Source organism: Salmo salar, chromosome 03 (assembly GCF_965601325.2).
Source record: "Salmo salar chromosome 03, fSalSal1, whole genome shotgun sequence".
Taxonomy (NCBI): Eukaryota; Metazoa; Chordata; class Actinopteri; order Salmoniformes; family Salmonidae; genus Salmo; species Salmo salar.
Window position 1 is genome coordinate 24,488,172 of NC_138293.1, and position 19,907 is coordinate 24,508,078.

At 43.4% G+C, this 19,907-nt stretch overlaps 1 protein-coding gene across 9 annotated transcripts in view; it reads left to right on the forward strand.

Annotated features, from left to right (window-relative positions):
- Nucleotides 1-19,907, forward strand: part of LOC106599413 (astrotactin-1) — a 282,536-nt gene that overhangs the window by 83,278 nt on the left and 179,351 nt on the right. For all 9 annotated transcript variants that reach the window (XM_045714659.2, XM_014190633.3, XM_014190634.3 and 6 more), the window contains one exon: nt 13,633-13,770. In XM_045714659.2, the coding sequence (XP_045570615.1) occupies nt 13,633-13,770 (138 nt within the window). The remainder of the gene's footprint in view (nt 1-13,632; nt 13,771-19,907) is intronic.

Here is a 19,907-nt window from a genome sequence, read left to right on the forward strand (position 1 = left end):
ACAGGCTACGTACATACCAAAAGCAGTGTTAGCACAACCACCCACAACCAAGTGACAAACATACTCCTAATTATATGACTCCCAATCAGGAACAACGATAACCAGCTCTCCCTGATCGGGAGCCACACAGACCCACATAGAAATACAACACCCAGAACATACATACACAGACATACTCTGCCACGTCCTGACCAAAACTACACAACACCCTCTGCTGGTCAGGATGTGACAGTACCCCCCCTAAAGGTGCATACCCCGAATGCACCTAAAAAAAAGAAACCACAAAATCCCCCAAAACCACAACAAAAACAAATACCCCCTAAACAATAAGGGAGGGAAGGGAGGGTGGCTGCCGTCAACGACGGCACTGTGCTACACCCTCCCTCCCCAACCCACCTATCCTGGAGGTGGCTCTGGTTCCGGCCTCCTGCCCTCCAGGTTGTATGCAGACTCATTGGGGTCCGGGTCGTAGACAGACTCAATCCGTTGTGGATCGTGGGCAGGTTCCTTCATTTCCACGCTGTAGGCAGACTCATTCAATACACAGTTAGTCACATTCAGTTTTGAGTCGCAGGTAGACTCCTTCGGTTCCGGGTCGCAGGCAGACTCCCTCGGTTCCGGGTCGCAGGCAGACTCCCTCGGTTCCGGGTCACAGGCAGGCCCCCTCGGTTCCGGGTCACAGGCAGGCCCCCTCGGTTCCGGGTCACAGGCAGGCCCCTTTGGTTCCTGGTCGCAGGCAGTCTCCCTCGGTTCCGGACTAGACACTGTTGCCGGATACTCTGGACTGCACACTGGTGCCGGATACTCTGGACTGCACACTGGTGCCAGATACTCTGGACTGCACACTGGTGCCAGATACTCTGGACTGCACACTGGTGCCGGGCTCTTGAGGCTGGGCCGACGCACTGGAAGCCTGGTGCGTGGGGCTGGTAGAGGTGGTACCAGGCTGAAGACACGTACCCTAGGGCTAGTGCGAGGAGCGGGAACAGGCTGAATAGGACTAGGCCGACTCATGGGAAGCTTGGTCCGGGTTGCTGGTACTGGTCGTGCCAGACTGGAGGAACTCACTTCCGGGATAGCACGAGAGGCAGGAAGAGAAAGACTGGGCCATGGAGGCACACAGGTGGCCGTGACCGCACCGCCTGCACAACCCGTCCTGGCTGGATGGAACTAACAGCCCTGTACGAGCGAGGTGCTGGTACAGGGCGAACTGGGCTGTGCAGGGGCCTGATGGTTGCCGTGCGTAGAGCGGGAGTAGGGTAGCCTGGTCCTAGGAGGCGTACCGGCGACCAGACGCGCTGCGCAGGCTTCCTCCTACCAGGCTGGATGCCCACTCTAGCACGGCATCTGCGAGGGGCTGGAATGGCGCGCACCGGACTGTGCGTGCGTATGGGCGAGATAGTGCGCACCTCAGCGAAACACGGCGCCCTCCACTCCATACGCTCCTCCATGTACTCACTGGTAGCTGGCTTATGGTTCTTCCTAGGCCTAGCCAAACTACCCGTGTGCCCCCCCCAAAAACATTTCTTGGGGGTGCCTCTCCGGCTTCCTCGCCAGTCGTGTACCCCGGTAGCGTTCCCGGTCCTCACCAGCCTTTCGCCGTTCCTCCCTCTCTCTTTCCACCTGTACCCATGGAAGGTGATCCTTCCCAGCCTGGATCTCCTCCCAAGTGTATGAGCCTTTTCCCTCCAAGACCTCCTCCCAGGTCCATTTCTCACTATTGTCCATATCAAAGTCCATTTTCTCAGCATTCCTCCTCTCCTTCTTCCGCTGCTTGGTCTTGTTTTGGTGGGTGGTTCTGTCATAATTACAGCCGTGTTAAAGAGACCAAACTGCAGCAGGTGAAATGTAGATACTCATCTTTTTAATATATAAGAGCAAAGTATCCACGGGAAAAAACAATAAACAAAAACGACTAACAAGCTAACAGGCTACGTACATACCAAAACTAGCAGTGTTAGCACAACCCCAAGTGACAAACATACTCCTAATTATATGATTCCCAATCAGGAACAACGATAACCAGCTGTCCCTGATCGGGAGCCACACAGACCCGCATAGAAATACAACACCCAGAACACACATACACAGACATACTCAGCCACGTCCTGACCAAAACTACACAACAACACCCTCTGCTGGTCAGGACGTGACAGATTGTCACATTTAAAGATGGCATAGAAAGGAGTGAGAGCTGTAGATTTTAAACTAGTAAGAAAATACTGTCTCCAAACAACTTTTCAGGACAGACTTTCAATGTTTTGAAATCTACTAAACACTAAAAAGCTCCAATCTTGAAGCTGAGTTCATAGTTGAAGCTGAGTCATGTTGTTGAGCTGTTTTAATGGAATGAAGGAAAGCTAGCATCATTGAATTGTATCACTCTTTACAGCATGAAAATCACAACAAATTAGCATTTCACTTTTTACCATTTGAGATCTACTGGGGGTATGTTTACCAAGATAATCATCTTTCATCGAGGGATTTAATTTATTTCCAAACATTCCCTGAACTGTAATACAATTAATTATGTTTTATGTGTAAGGCATAAAATAGATTTTAAGAGTTTAGCTACATGCACACACAGCTCTGAAATAAGAGTTTCAGTTTAGTTCTCATTCTAATTTGACTGATATTGCTTTGGTGTACATACATTTGAGCCTTGCATTAAAATTGTGTACTCAATTTGAAATAAAATCTTTCTGTTCTTGTACTGATGTTGTATGACCAGTGAAATTATTGAGAATGTGCTTTTTGTAGAAAACGTGCAACGTTACCACAGAATAAAGTTATATCACATGTTCTTGGTCAACAGAAAGTGAGCATTTGCATTCTATGATATTCACCATCACAGTTGTTTTCAAATGGATACTGAGAAAGACTGGGGAGGTATATGTTGGCATACAGTATATGCCTCCTGTTTTGTATAAGACATGTTTCTTCAAAAGCCAATGAAACAACAACAATACTGATTACGCTGCTTACCACTGCTCTCAACAAAGAACATAGAGTCAGTCCCAAATGGCAACATATTCACTATAGGACACTGCTTGTGACCAGGGTCCATAGGGAATAGGGTGCCATTTGGGACATAGATTATATTTTCACATGGATGATTTAGTCACTCTCATGTTTTTAAGCACTGTCTTTGTTAGTCATTGAGAGCAGCCATCATACAAACATCTCTATGAGGCTCTTTGATACATTTGTTTCCTCTTTGGAATGTTAATCTGCAGGGGGCCTGTCGCAATATTCTGTCCAGCATCAGGTTTAAAGTAACTTTGTGCTCAAGCATTTCACACCAACATCCATCAAAATTAAAATGTCTCAGGCTCCTCTTTGAACCCCTATCAGACAGTTATATTCAAATCGTGCACACGTAATGAACGTTTTTTGTGGCTGCCCATTTGCCATTTGCCAGTCACCCATCCGTGTATTACAATTCAACAAAACTGTATTGCACTTATAAATATAATACAAAATTACAATGTTTTGTTGTTTGCTGAGCTTGGGGATAATATGAATCAGGAGCAGCATGTTAATAAAAAAGTAAGATCCCGTACGTATTAGTTAGTCAACAATATCTGATAACATGGTGATCCGTAATCGTGTGTCCCTTAGACAAAGAAGAGTCTAGCATCTAGATAACAAACTTGTTAGAGTTCAATTAGTTGAAGCCATTTGCAAGCTGTCACAGTGCTAGGGCATGGCTTGGACAGAAACCAGATTAAGTACCGGAAGAAAATAAGTCTTGCTATCACTTAGAACACCTGCCCTGAATGGGTGGAGGGGGTTCACCTTCAAAGGCTGCTTTCTCTTCTTATTCCTTCCTGTGCACACCAACTCCTGTGACGAGTGTTCCATTGCTACTGTTCCATAAGCTTCTGTTGCCGAAGAGATTTCTTGTTGATAGCCTTCAGTTTCAGATTGGCATCATCTTATACCACAATGTATATACATATCTCCTGGAAAACCATACAACCCACCTCTGGATAAGGAGAGAGACTTATGGGGCTGGTAGCAATGACTTCCAGGGAAATAATAGGAGAAAAATACAGTTTTAGTAGACTTGCCTAGCTGCCCATTATCCAGTGCATGATATTAAATGGTAGGACTGAGGGAGTTTGATTCATATAACACTTGGAAAAAGGGGAGGTAATTGGAGTGAGATAATTAATGCTCTCTTTTACAGCACTTTAATCATTCCCTTCTCAAAGTGACTAGTAGTCTATGCAGTGCTTGTGATCGGGTGCCCTTTTCTTATGCTAAGTTAGCATTTTATTAGATGCAAATTGAACAATGTGAGATGCAAAAAACGTTAAGTCTGCAAAAATGGTCGTTAACCATTTTAATCAACAAGTCCTTTTTTTGTGCTAGAATGATGCATAATATATAAGAAATTATACTACTACATTTGGTGTCAAATAGAAGAACGCCCTGTTTGAGAAATACTTTTTGCTGAATTTGCTGGTGTCTATCGACTCATGAACAGTTTCACTTTGAGATTCATTTTGAAGCCTTTCTAAAGTAAGTTCAAGGGTTTATCAATAATCCTTCTGGAATGCTTGGACTTCAGACTTCAATTGCTCTCCAGAATTTAATTGTTTTATTGTATCTGGTCTGGTCTTCTGTGTTGTGAGACTTTTAATTGACTAATGCCTTGCTCTTATTAGGCTTGATATAGATTTTTATTAGGATCCCCATTATCCGACACCAATGGCGACAGCTAGTCCTGCTGGGGTCAGACACATAACGAAAAAGACACTACAGACAAAGTACTTGACAAGTTACATACATTTAAACACATGAACATGTAACGTGGGTGTGTGTGCATCTATCAATTACACAGTACATACACACAAAAAGCAAGTCACTTGGCTTGAATGTTGTTGTATGTGTTGCTGTGCAATGTTCTGTAAGTTAATCATTTCTAATTAACCTGTTAGGGCTAGGGGGCAGTATTGACACGGCTGGATAAAAAACATACCCGATTTAATCTGGTTACCACTCCTACCCAGTAACTAGAATATGCATATACTTATTACATATGGATAGAAAACACCCTAAAGTTTCTAAAACTGTTTGAATGGTGTCTGTGAGTATAACAGAACTCAAATGGCAGGTCAAAACCTGAGAGATTCCTTTACAGGAAGTGGCCTGTCTGACCATTTCTTGAACTTCTTTTCCATCTCTATCTTTTACTAAGGATCTCTGCTCTAACGTGACACTTCCCACGTCTTCCATAGGTGCTCAGAGCCCGGGAAAAAACAGAATGTCGTCATTCCAGCCCCAGGCTGAAACACATTATCACCTTTCTCAAGTGGCCGATCAAGGGACTCTGGGCTTATGCGCATGACCCGACCGCCCCCGCCTTTGTGATTTTTTCCTCTGTTTGCCGAAAAGGAGATTCCCTGTCGGAATATTATCGCTTTTCTACGAGAAAAATGGCGTAAAAATTGATTTTAAACAGCGGTTGACATGCTTCGAAGTACGGTAATGGAATATTTAGAATTTTATTGTCACGAATTGCGCCATGCGCGCGACACTTCTTTACCATTTCGGATAGTGTCTGGAACGCACGAACAAAACGCCGCTATTCGGATATAACGATGGATTATTTTGGACCAAACCAACATTTGTTATTGAAGTAGCAGTCCTGGGTATGCTAGTTCTGAACGTCACATGCTAATGTAAAAAGCTGTTTTTTGATATAAATATGAACTTGATTGAACAAAACATGCATGTATTGTATAACATAATGTCCTAGGGTTGTCATCTGATGAAGATCATCAAAGGTGAGTGCTGCATTTAGCTGTCTTCCTTGTTTTGGTGACATTATATGCTGGCTTGAAAAATGGGTGTCTGATTATTTCTGGCTTGGTACTCTGCTGACATAATCTAATGTTTTGCTTTCGTTGTAAAGCCTTTTTGAAATCGGACAGTGTGGTTAGATTAACGAGAGTCTTGTCTTTAAATAGCTGTAAAATAGTCATATGTTTGAGAAATTGAAGTAATAGGATTTTTAAGGTTTTGAAAATCGCGCCACAGGCTGCAAGTGGCTGTTACGTAGGTGGGACGCAAGCGTCCCACCTAGCCCATAGAGGTTAAAGTGAGTTGTAGGTTTGTATGTGCTGTATATATGTTCACCAACAGACATAACATAATGATAACATACTGATAATGATAACATGATAACATTCCAGGCCCGACGGCAACGAGAGATGAGGCGTTGAGCGGATGGATCCGCCACTTCAACCTCCTGATCTGGAAACAGAGGAGGCTGGTATCCGTACAACACCTGGAATGGTGACAGGCCGGTGGAGGAACACTGGAGAGTGTTGTGTGCGTACTCCACCCAGGAAAGATGCTGTCTCCAAGTGGTGGGGGTTGGCGGACACAGCACCGTAAGGCAGTCTCCAGATCCTAGTTCACCCACTCCGTTTGATCATTGGACTGAGGGTGATATCCCGAGGACAAACTGGCTGATGACTCCAGAAAAGTACCGAACACCCTCAAGAATCTGGAGGCAGACTGAGGGCTCCGGTCAGAGATGATGTCCAGAGGAAGTCCATGAAGGTGGAAAACAGGCTGAATGACTAGCTGAGCAGTCTCACGGGCAGATGGAAGCTTAGGTAGCGGAATGAAATGTGCCGCCTTGGAAAAGCGGTCCACAATGACCAGGATGACAGTGTGGTCCTCTAAAGATGGAAGACCCGTAATGAAATCCATAGAGGGATGAGACCAGGGTTAAGAAGGTGTTGGCTGCTGCTGACGAGGAGTCTTGTTCTGAGCGCACGTCGGACCGGCAGCCACGAAGCTTTCTGCCTCCGCCGAAGGCCACCAAAAACCCCTCCTCCGAAACTGTAGCGTTCGCTGCCCTTCCGGATGAGAGGTGAGATGCAACGAGTGAGCCCACTGAAGTGCCTTGGAGCATTCTCCAAGAGGAACAAAAAGTCTGTTAGAAGGACAGCCGTCAGGAACTGCCTCCCTACCTTGCGCCTCCCTCACTACAGTCTCTATACCACAGGACACCGGCACGAGAATGAGCGTCCTGGGGATGATGGATCCAAGCGGCTGATCCTCACTGGAGCTAGGGAACTGGCGAGAAAGGGCATCCGGCTTCACATTCTTAGACCCCGGACGGTAAGATAACGTGAATCTGAACCGAGTGAAGAAAAGAGCCCAACAAGCCTATCGGGGACTGAGGCGTTTAGCCTCCTGGATTTAGGCCAGGTTCTTATGGTCAGTCCAAACCGTAAAGAGATGTTCCGATCCCTCCAACCAGTGGCACCACTCCTCCAAAGCGAGTTTGACCGCAAGAAGTTCCCGATTGCCGACATCATAGTTCCTCTCCACTGGAGTGAGACGCCTGGAGAAGAAGGCACAGGGGTGAAGCTTTTGGTCTTCAGCCGAGCGCTGAGACAGAACCTCGCCAATGTCAGAGGTATCCACCTCTACCACAAAGGGAAGAGAAGGATCCACATGAACTAGAATGGGTGCAGAAGAAAACCAACGTTTCAGGTCCTGGAACGCATTCTCAGCAGCATGGGTCCAGCTTACATGCCCAGCCGAGCCCTTGGTGAGCACTGTCAATGGCACAGCCACAGAACTAAAGTCTCTCACAAATCTCCGGTAGAAATTAGCATATCCCCCAAAAATGTGGACTTGCTTGACTGTGCTGGGCCGCTTCCAGTTGACCACCGCTTCTGCCTTTTGGGAGTCCATCCGTACACAGCCCTGAGACACAATGTACCCTAGGAAGGAGATCTGAAGAACGTGAAACTCACACTTCTCGGCCTTCACAAAAAAAGTAGTGAGAGAGGAGTCTGAAGAACCTGGCGAACATGTTGGATGTGTTCAACCATGGACCTGAAGAAGATGAGGATGTCATCCAGGTACACAAACACGAACTGGTGAAGGAAGTCACGCACCACATCATTAACCAGGGCCTGGAAAACGGCTGGAGCATTTGTAAGTCCAAATGGCATGACACGGTACTCATAATGTCCATTTGAGGTGTTGAACACTATCTTCCACCCGTCTCCCTGTCTGATGCACACCAGATTGTATGCGTTCCCTAAATCAAATTTTGAGAAAACCATAGCTCCCTGGAGTCTCTCAAAGGCTGACAACAACAGAGGAAGAGGGTAACGGTTCTTGATGGTAATGTTACTTAAACCCCGTTAATCGATACAGGGACGTAATCCCCCATCCATCTTTCCAACAAAGAAAAAACCTGCTCCTGCAGGTGAAGTGGATGGCCGAATAAAACCAGTCGCCAGCGCCTCCTTAATATAACTGTTCATGGCTGCAGTCTCTAGACCTGAGAGAGAATACAGCCCTCCTCTCGGAGGAGTGGTGCCGGGCAGGAGGCCGATGGTACAATCGTAGGACCTGTGAGGAGGCAGTTCGCTGGCCCTTTGTTTGCTGAAGACCTGACCCAGATCCCGGTAATCCCAAGGTACGCAGGAAAGATCAGGCTTGTCATCCCCAGCCGGGGGAACAGGAGAATCGGAAGCCTCCAGATGAGCAGGGCCGGAAAGATGTGGGGAGCGTTGCTGGCAGGTGGACTGGCATGAAGGATTCCATCCCAGATCTCTTCCCGAGGGCCAGTCAATTTGAGGATTATGGATAGAAAGACACGGATGTCCAAGAGCCAGGGGAAGCTCAGGAGACTCCACCAAATGTAACTGGATAAACTCCACATGATAATCCAGAACTCATAACTGAATAGGCATGGTGAGTTGCTTCACCTTCCTAGACCCTAGGGGTTGACCATCCAGCGCAGTGACCGACAACGGAATGTCTAGCTTAGTGAGGGGCAGCCCTTTTTGGCGAGCTATTGTGCGATCCAGAAAACAGCCGGTAGCCCCAGAATCTATGAAAGCAAGAGTGTCCAAATGCCCATTGTCCCAGTACAGGTTGGTCAGAAGCAAGGAGCGTACCGTGTCGGCAGCTGGAGACTGACTCGCCAGTATTCTCCCGTCTACTGACGAGTCATCCCATTTCCTGTCAGCTCGAGCCAGGAAGCACAGAAATGTCCAGACTGTTCACTGTAAAGGCAATGTTGCTCCCTCAATGAGACCCGAAACACTGGAGACCACTCGGAACCTCTCCGTCCTCTTACGACGACGTCGGTTGTCAATCCGGATGGCCAGAACGATAAGCTCATCCAGAGTGACAGAGTTGTCCCGGGAAGCCAGTTAACCTCTCTGGGGCAGGCGGGACGAATTCGTCCCACCTACGTAACAGCCAGTTGAATCCTGTGGCGCGATTTTCAAAACCTTTGAAATGCTATTACTTCAATTTCTCAAACATATGACTATTTTACAGCTATTTAAAGACAAGACTCTCGTTAATCTAACCACACTGTCCGATTTCAAAAAGGCTTTACAACGAAAGCAAAACATTAGATTATGTCAGCAGAGTACCAAGCCAGAAATAATCAGACACCCATTTTTCAAGCTAGCAAATAATGTCACAAAAACCCAGAAGACAGCTAAATGCAGCACTCACCTTTGATGATCTTCATCAGATGACAACCCTAGGACATTATGTTATACAATACATGCAAGTTTTGTTCAATCAAGTTCATATTTATATCAAAAAACAGCTTTTTACATTAGCATGTGACGTTCAGAACTAGCATACCCCCCGCAAACTTCCGGCGAATTCACTAACAATTTACTAAATTACTCACGATAAACGTTCACAAAAAGCATAACAATTATTTTAAGAATTATAGATACAGAACTCCTCTATGCACTCGATATGTCCGATTTTAAAACAGCTTTTTGGTGAAAGCACATTTTGCAATATTCTAAGTACATAGCCCAGCCATCACGGGCTAGCTATTTAGACACCCGGCAAGTTTAGCACTCACCAATATCAGATTTACTATTACAAAAGTTTGATTACCTTTTGTTGTCTTCGTCAGAATGCACTCCCAGGACTGCTACTTCAATAACAAATGTTGGTTTGGTCCAAAATAATCCATCGTTATATCCGAATAGCGGCGTTTTGTTCGTGCGTCCCAGACACTATCCGAAATGGTAAATCAGGGTCGTGCGCATGGCGCAATTCGTGACAAAAAAAATCTAAATATTCCATTACCGTACTTCGAAGCATGTCAACCGCTGTTTAAAATCAATTTTTAAGCCATTTTTCTCGTAAAAAAGCGATAATATTCCGACCGGGAATGTCCATTTAGCTAAACAGAGGAAAGAAAACAAAGCTTTCGGTCGACGCGGGCACGAGCCTGAGTCTCACAGTACTGTAACCAGCCACTACCCAAACGCGCTACTTTGTTTCAGCCAGAGCCTGCAAAGCCACGATTCAGCATTTTGCCGCCTTCTGAGAACCTATGGCAGCCGTAGGAAGTGTCACGGGACAGCTAAGATCCTCACTCTTCAATAAACAGAGACAAGAAGAACGACACCTTGTCAGACAGGCCACTTCCTGCATGAAATCTTCTCAGGTTTTTGCCTGCCATATGAGTTCTGTTATACTCACAGACACCATTCAAACAGTTTTAGAAACTTTAGGGTGTTTTCTATCCAAAGGCAATAATTATATGCATATTCTAGTTACTGGGCAGGAGTAGTAACCAGATTAAATCGGGTACGTTTTTTATCCAGCCGTGTCAATACTGCCCCCTAGCCCTAACAGGTTAACCTCTAGGGTAGGTGGCACCAAATCGTCCCACCTACGCAACAGCCAGTCTAATCCCGTGGCGCGATATTCAAATACCTTAAAAATGCTATTACTTCAATTTCTCAAACATATAACTATTTTACACCATTTTAAAGACAAGACTCTCCTTTATCTAACCACACTGTCCGATTTCAAAAAGGCTTTACAACGAAAGCAAAACATTAGATTATGTCAGCAGAGTACCCAGCCAGAAATAATCAGACACCCATTTTTCAAGCTAGCATATAATGTCACATAAACCCAAACCACAGCTAAATGCAGCAGTAACCTTTGATGATCTTCATCAGATGACAACCCTAGGACATTATGTTATACAATACATGCATGTTTTGTTCAATCAAGTTCATATTTATATCAAAAAACTGCTTTTTACATTAGCATGTGACGTTCAGAACTAGCATACCCCCCGCAAACTTCCGGGGAATTTACTAACAATTTACTAAATTACTCACGATAAACGTTCACAAAAAGCATAACAATTATTTTAAGAATTATAGATACAGAACTCCTCTATGAACTCGATATGTCTGATTTTAAAATAGCTTTTTGGTGAAAGCACATTTTGCAATATTCTAAGTACATAGCCCAGCCATCACGGGCTAGCTATTTAGACACCCAGCAAGTTTAGCCTTCACCAAAATCAGATTTACTATAACAAAAATGTTATTACCTTTGCTGTTCTTCGTCAGAATGCACTCCCAGGACTTCTACTTCAATAACAAATGTTGGTTTGGTCCCAAATAATCCATTGTTATATCCAAACAGCGGCGTTTTGTTCGTGCGTTCTAGACACTATCCGAAATGGTAAATCAGGGTTACGAGCATGGCGCATTTCGTGACAAAAAATGTCTAAATATTCCATTACCGTACTTCGAAGCATGTCAACCGCTGTTTAAAATCAATTTTTATGCAATTTATCTCGTAAAAAAGCGATAATATTCCGACCGGGAATCTGCGTTTCGGTAAATAGAGGGAAAAAAAGAAAGACGGGGGCGACCAGTGCACGTGCCTAAGCCCACTGTCCCCTGATCGGCCACTTGACAAAGGCGATAATGTGTTTCAGCCTGGGGCTGGAATGACGACATTCAGCTTTTTCCCGGGCTCTGAGAGCCTATGGGAGCCGTGGGAAGTGTCACGTTACCGCAGAGATCCTTTGTTTTGGAAAGAGATGTCAAAGAAAGCCAATAAATGGTCAGACAGGCCACTTCCTGTAAAGGAATCTCTCAGGTTTTTGCCTGCAATATGAGTTCTGTTATACTCACAGACACCATTCAAACAGTTTTAGAAACTTTAGGGTGTTTTCTATCCATATCTAATAAGTATATGCATATTCTAGTTACTGGGTAGGAGTAGTAACCAGATTAAATCGGGTACGTTTTTTATCCGGCGGTGTAAATACTGCCCCCTAGCCCTAAGAGGTTAAAGTCTTGACAAAAACAAGGTGACCGCACAAGAGTACACTAACAAAACATGAGACCTAAGCACAAATACAGGCCAACTAAGGAACCTAAATAGCAAGGCAACCAGGTGAACAGAGAAGGTAATTAAACACAGGTGAAACCAATAAGTAATGATCAGGGTAACCTGGAAACCATAAAACAAGGTAAGGGTGCCCTCCAGCGGTAACCTAAGGAAACAACAATCAAATAAAACAGAAACTGTGACAGAATTCAGTCAATTGAAATAAATTCATGAGGCCCTAATCTATGGATTTCACATGACTGGGCAGGGGTCAGCCATGGCATTGTCCCACCCACTTGGGTGCCAGGCCCACCCGCTGGGGAGCCAGGCACAGCCAAACAGATTAAGTTTTTCCCCACAAAAGGACTTTATTACAGACAGAAATACTACTCAGTTTCATCAGCTGTCTGGATGGCTGGTCTCAGACGATCCCGCAGCTGAAGTAGCCGGATGTGGAGGTCCTGGGCTGTCGTGGTTACATGTGGTCTGTGGTTGTGAAGCTGGTTGGACATACTGCCAAATTCTCTAAAACGACATTGAAGACGGCTTGTGGTAGAGAAATAAACATGAAATTCTTTGGCAACAGCTCTGGTGGACATTCCTGCAGTCAGCATTCCAATTGCACAGTCCCTCACAACTTGAGACATCTGTGGCATTGTGTTGTGTGACAAAACTGCACATATTAGAGTGGCTTTTATTGTCCCCAGCACAAGGTGCAGCTATGTAATGATCATGCTGTTTAATCAGCTTCTTGATATGCCGCACCTGTCATGTGGATGGATTATCTTGGCAAAGGAGAAATGCACACTAACAGGGATGTAAACAGATCTGTTTACACAAAATCTGAGAGAAATAATATTTGTGGGTATATTTATAATTTCTGGGATCTTTTATTTCAGCTCATGAAACATGGGACCAACACTTTACTTTACATATTTTTGTTCTCTGTAGTTTGAGAACTATTGGTTGAATGCTATGTACCATTGCCAGAGATAGATTTCTAAAACTATTGAACTGTGAGAAAAAAACATAATGTGCTACTCCTGAGTCCAATCAGCCTTTAGTTTAAGTGAGTGTAAAAAGCCTTTGAAGACAACTGAGGATATGCTTGTGATTATCCAGAGAAAGACAGACAAACAAATGGTCAAAGGCATCAAAGTCTCCAAGGCTATATGGGCAACAGGCCATGGGTTTTATTGTATTTCTCTGTAGGAAATTAAAACAACCACTGATGTTCGCCACACTGATCTTCTGAGTTACCACTCAACAAGGCACCAGAAGACCTGGAATTCAGCTTATTTCAGACAAACAAGCATTAGCAAAGCAGTAGTAAACCCAGCTTTTTTGAAATACTAAATTAAGTGGACAGAGTAGACAATGTTCTTTGTACTTTGTTTCCAATGATGTTGTTCCATTAGTACCATAATGTGTCAAAATCGGTGTATTTGTCCTCCTCAGGTTCACATACACATTGGGGGAAGGGATGTGGTTACCATTAAGTAAAAGCTTTGTCATTCCACCTGCTGAGCTGGCAATCAACCCTTCAGCCAAGTGCAAGACTGATATGACTGTCATGGAGGATGCTGTGGATGTGAGGTAAGAGATTCAACTTTTCCATGTTTCATGAGGTACGTTTTACAAGGAGTGATATTAGCTATAAACAAAGTAATATCTTGAGGCTACATAGGCCGACAGTATTTTCATTCCATCATAATCACCATTGAATATCCTCCATATCAAAGCATTTTGTATTCCCTATACATTGTTCTGGAACATTTTACACTCGTTATAAGGTTGATGTCAGACATTGCAAGTGTTTCATTGATCATGATTCAAAGAGTAAAGAAACACTAAAGTTGAGCAAAAAATCAATAAGAGAGCAGCAAAAACAAAACTCATTTGGCAATGTAATACCGTAAAAGTGTAGTTGAATTGAATTGTTAAATGGTTCATAACCTCTCAAAAGGAAATGTACTGCTTGCACATAGATCTTTTTTGAAGTGCGGAAAAATGTCAACTTATATTATACACACTTCAACAAATGCAACTTTGAAGCTACATCTATTTAGCCATATCCCTGATTGCATTCGTTACGTGCGGGTAGTTTCATTATAACTATGACATTTAGAGAAACACAAATTATAGTCACTGAGTATGCAAGCCATTTTTATTGCAATTTCACCTGGCTGCTCAAACTGACTGCAGTCTTCACACATCCACCATTTGCTGAATTCAAAGTTATCCTTTGTATCAGAGCTTTTAAATCCTTCCAGTTGATGGTCTTAACTAGGGATGTGAGAAATATAACATTTTGCTCAACATTTAAATGGCTATTTGTTAAAACAATAAAAAAATAAAAAATAAGATAATGGTCCTATTATGTATGACCACTAGGGCTTGGCAATGAAGATGCCACAGTCATATACCCTTGAAAGTTCCTCTGCTACAGCATGCTTGTTTGTCTGTAAGGGTGCACTACGGATTTTTAAATGCCGACACAAAACCTTCTCTGGAGATAGTTTCGGAGCACCACTGAACGGGCATTTTAAATGTCTTTAAAGGAATGCCACTTCTAAAGCGGTACTAAGGTCCATCAGGAGCAGACCAGGGCTGGGTTTCCTGATTGCGATTGAACTTAGGCTTACGAGTGTTATAACAATGCATCTTTTCTACAATGTCCGAAGATGTAACATGTGTTTCCCAAAACACCATGCAGAGGGAATGGTCGCCTAGTTCGTCATTGAGGCATGTGTGGATTCTGATAGAATTGAAAGAAAGGCAACTCTGCTCTCGGATCAGCATTCTTCATTAAAATCTTACCTTAACATTATAATTATTCCACAATTCTGAGGGCGGATCAGCTCCTAGAAAGATATTATCACCTATGGCTGCAAATATTGAGGTGGCTTATTCTAATCCTTATCCTATAATAATGCACTAAATTAAGATTAAGATCATTTCGTGCATGTTAGGCTAAACTATAAGGGCACAAGGCGAGACCCAAATGCAGACACAGGACGCAGATGGTTGAGCTCAGATATTTATTATAGCAAAAGGGGTAGGCAAAAGGCAGGTCGGGTACAGGTGAGAGTCCATAAACCAGACCAGAGTCCAAACGGTACAAGACGATAGGCAGACTCGAGGTCAGGGCAGGCAGGGGTTCAGTAACCAGGTCAGAGTCCAAACAGTACAAGACGATAGGCATGCTCGAGGTCAGGGGCAGGCAGAGTGGTCAGGCAGGCGGGCTCAGAGTCAGGACAGGCAAGGGTCAAAACCAGGAGAGCGAGAAAAGAGAGACTGGAAAAAGCAGAGTTCCTCTGTCCAGTGTATGTGTTCTTTTGTCCATCTTAATCTTTTTTTTTTATTGGCCAGTCTGAGATATGGCTTTTTCTTTGCAACTCTAACTAGAAGGCCAGCATCCCGGAGTCGCCTCTTCACTGTTGACGTTGAGACTGGTGTTTTGCGGTTACTATTTAATGAAGCTGCCTGTGGAGGACTTGTGAGGCATCTGTTTCTCAAACTAGACACTCTGTGCTTATCCTCTTGCTCAGTTGTGCACCGGGGCCTCCCACTCCTCTTTCTATTCTGGTTAGAGCCAGTTTGTGCTGTTTTGTGAAAGGAGTAGTACACAGCATTGTACGAGATCTTCAGTTTCTTAGCAATTTCTCGCATGGAATAGCCTTCATTTCTCAGAACAAGAATAGACTGAAGAAAGTTAGTTGTTTCTGGCCATTTTGAGCCTGTAATTGAACCCGCTGACGCTCCAGATACTCAACTAGTCTAAAGAAGGCCAGTTTTATTGCTTCTTTAATCAGAACAACAGTTTTCAGCTATGCTAACATAATTGCAAAAGGGTTTTCTAATTATCAATTAGCCTTTTGGATTAGCTAAATCAACGTGCCATTGGAACACAGGAGTGATGGTTGCCGATAATGGGCCTCTGTTCACCTATGTAGATGTTCCATAAAAAAATCTGCCGTTTCCAGCTACAATAGTCATTTACAACATTAACAATGTCTACACTGCATTTCTGATCAATTTGATGTTATTTTAATGGACAACAAATGTGCTTTTCTTTCAAAACAAGGACATTTCTAAGTGACCCCAAACTTTTGAGCGGTAGTGTATCATTCTTAGTACCATGATGTTAGGTTACTGAGTCAAAGTTGAACAATAGTAGCAAGATCATCACTTTCAGCTGATATTGAACGGGGATGATGATGATGATCCATGATAACTGGATGTCACAAATCGTCATTCAGTTCATTGCAGTCACAACCACTCTGTTCATCATTGGAGCATCATTACAGGCACTGTACCATATTCAATGGTAAATTGGGAGCCAACCTTACAAGAGAGAAAGCACGGGGTGGATTATTAAGGAGTAGGTATACAAATCTATTTTATCCTGAATATTTGAATAGGTGATCATGAAAACCGTGCTCTATAATAGTTGGAGGATGGCTTTTTACTGGAAGCTTGAATACCATTTTCGGTTTTAATTTGAAGCATTTTTTTAATGCATTGCTTGTTTGTATCAATTCCAAAGACATTGGCAACTTTGCATTTATAGGCAACTTTGTTCTGAAGTTTTTCTCATGCTTCTACAAATGTTCTAACAATCAACTTAGCCTTAAAGAGGGGGGGGGGGGGGGGGGGAGGAATGGTCAAGCTTATATTCATCATCTCCAGCACCACCCCAACATCAACATATGTGAAAATTGCTTTTCTATGTTTGTAATAAAAAATATATAATTTTAACCAATTATGAGTAGGCATTGCCTAATAATTGCCTACTAATTGGTTGATGATGTCATTGGAAAAGCTTATCTTACTCTATCTTTTTTACTTCAAAACCAGGCGGCTGGTGACACCTTAATTGGGGAGAACAGACTCATAGTAATGGCTGGAACGGAATATATGGAATGGTATTCAACACATCAAACACATGGCTTCCATGTGTTTGATCCCATTCCATTCACACCATTCCAGCCATTATTATGAGCCGTCCTTCCCTCAGCAGACTCCTGTGCTACAAAACCACAATTTTCACATAAGTTGATGTTGATGGTGCTGGAGATGATGAATATGAAGTAGAAACATTGTGAAATGCATTTGAATTGTCAATCAAATGCCTGCTGCCTAAGCACAGACCACTCTCTCCTTAAAAGAGCTTTACAGTTTGTTAAATACGTGACTTAACAAGACATTTAGTAAAAAGAAAATACATCTTCCGCTAGGAATGAACTCCTAAATTTCAGTATTTTTGGAACCGAGGAGACTGATTAGTTGCTGTACTTCCAAGAACGCAAACACTTGTGTAGAGAGAGAGGAGGGGCACAGTATACTGTAGGCAGGTCGGCTACCAGGCAGACGGAGTCAGAACCGTGCTCTAAGCCTATCTATCTGCAATCAAAAGCTGTATCTTGCAATGGAATGCTGTATTTCACAATTTTTGGGCTTGTAATGTCTCGCAACTTCAGTACAGCAGGGCCTATCATCAATGAATAGGATAGGATATTCTACACGCAACAGACTGAAGACTCGCATCAGATAGAGCAGGTAGACTGCACTGTGATTTTAATTTTGTTTGGGAAACCCCCCCCCCCCCCCCCCCCCAAAAAAACATTTTTTTTGTTAGTGATTTTTCTTAACGTTAAGGATTCCAATTTCATTTAAACGTTCACACCCCTATTCCTCCTAACTAAGTCCTTGGCCCATAGCCGCAGGAAGGAGTTTGTGGGAGGCGGCTGCAATGCTGAAATGTATTTTTTTGCCAGCGCTACAGACGGCTATATCGGTCTGCTAATACAGGACTAGTAAAAGCACAGTGCACTACTTTTGTGATTTTTAAATTAAACTTTTTTTTTGTATTCAGATTTTTCAGGGGGTGCTGCAGCACCCTCAGCACCCCTACTTCCCGCGGCTAGGTCTTGGCATGCCTTGGTTGATCTTGCTAAACATTGTTTTTAAATGTCACGTATTCTTGTAACAGAGACTAACACCAGCAGATATACAGTACATTAGGTAGGCTACAACAATGTGATTATGCAGCTGCGTAATGATGTTTGGTTCTATCGTTTTTAGCTTTTTTGTCTGGCACAGGAATAGCCAGTGCTTAATATTTGCCAGATCCTGTACCTCTATATAAAAAACACTGTTTGCAATGTAAACATTTTAATAAAGGTGATCAGAGTTCATTCGATTTGCCTCCTCATTGATTATCTTACCCCCTAACAAAATGTAATGTGAAAATGTAGATTTTCAGCCTGCACCTGATATTTTAAGAATTCATTCTTGTTGGGTGGGGCCGGCCCGGGCTTATGGTTTGCTCAACATAGCCTATGTTTGAGACCAATACATGGCTATTGCTGTGGTAAGAGAGAGAAATGCGCCTGGATCTCTCTCAGAACTAGAATGAGATGTACTTCCTATGATATCTCTCACTCTCTCTGCTAGACATGAGCCTGCAACTCTCATCTCTCCAGTGTTGCACTTTTATTTCCTTATAGAATCATACAGTAGCTATGGGAAGGGTGCTGAAGGAGCTGCAGCAGCCATGATTAATTTAAATATATTTGCCAAAGTTATACAACTACTGCTGTCTGTTCAGAAATAAATTAAATAATTCAGGATACTACACCAGGAGTAGGCCTATAATTTAGCCACAGAGGACCAATAGCATCTTAAAAAATGACCTAGCTGTGGATTGTGTTTATGTAGCCCAGTCACAAGGCATACAGCCTGAGAACGGGCGGCAAATCTGTCAGTGAACTGCATGCAGCCAGAAAAAGCCTTTCTATCAAATGAAATTGCGGGAAAACACAGTTTGGAAAGCAGACGGCTCCAGTTTAAAAGAGAAGACTCTAATCTGACTGTAGACTACCAAAAATAGAAACTTCCAATTAGACCTATTGAGCAAACACTGTTTTATAATGTAAAACAAGAGAGATAGTCTCGGGACAAGAGCCTAGCAGCCTTCACCGGCGCGTGAGCTGCGCATCATTTCTATAATTTCCTCCTCATGTTGTACTATATGTGTATACACACCTACTGTAGGTCTAGGCTATTGATGGATTCAAGACAAGGTTGCTTTTATTGATTTCAGATTTTCAGTTTGTACAATTGTTTTCTTTCATATGTGCAACTTCTATAAGCGACTCCAGGCCTGCTCTAATGGTCTATGCCACAACGCGATGATATGCATGCACTGCTTTATTATAAAGGTGATTATTCTTTTCCATCCGTTCCTGTACCTCAGAGCCCCCTTGGTCACCCCCTCTCGCACTCACTTTTTGTTACGGTACCTCCCGATATACAACTTAAACACTGGGTATGGCACACTACACTGAGTATACAAAACATGAAGTATAAATGATCTTTCTATGACATAGACTGACCAAGTGAATCCAGGTGAAAGCTATGATCCCTTAATGATGTCGCTTGTTAAATCCACTTCAGTCAGTGTAAATGAAGGAGAGGAGACAGGTGAAAGAAGGATGTTTTTGCCTTGAGACAATTGAGAAATGGATTGTTTGTGTGCCATTCAGAGGGTGAATGGGCAAGACAAAATATTTAAGTGCCTTTGAACAGGGTACTTACTGTAGGTGCTAGGTGCACCGGTTTGTGTCAAGAACTGCAACGCTGTTGTTTTTTTTCATGCTTAACCGTTTCCTGTGTGTATCAAGAATGTTCCACCACCCAAAGGACATCCAGCCAACTTGACACAACAG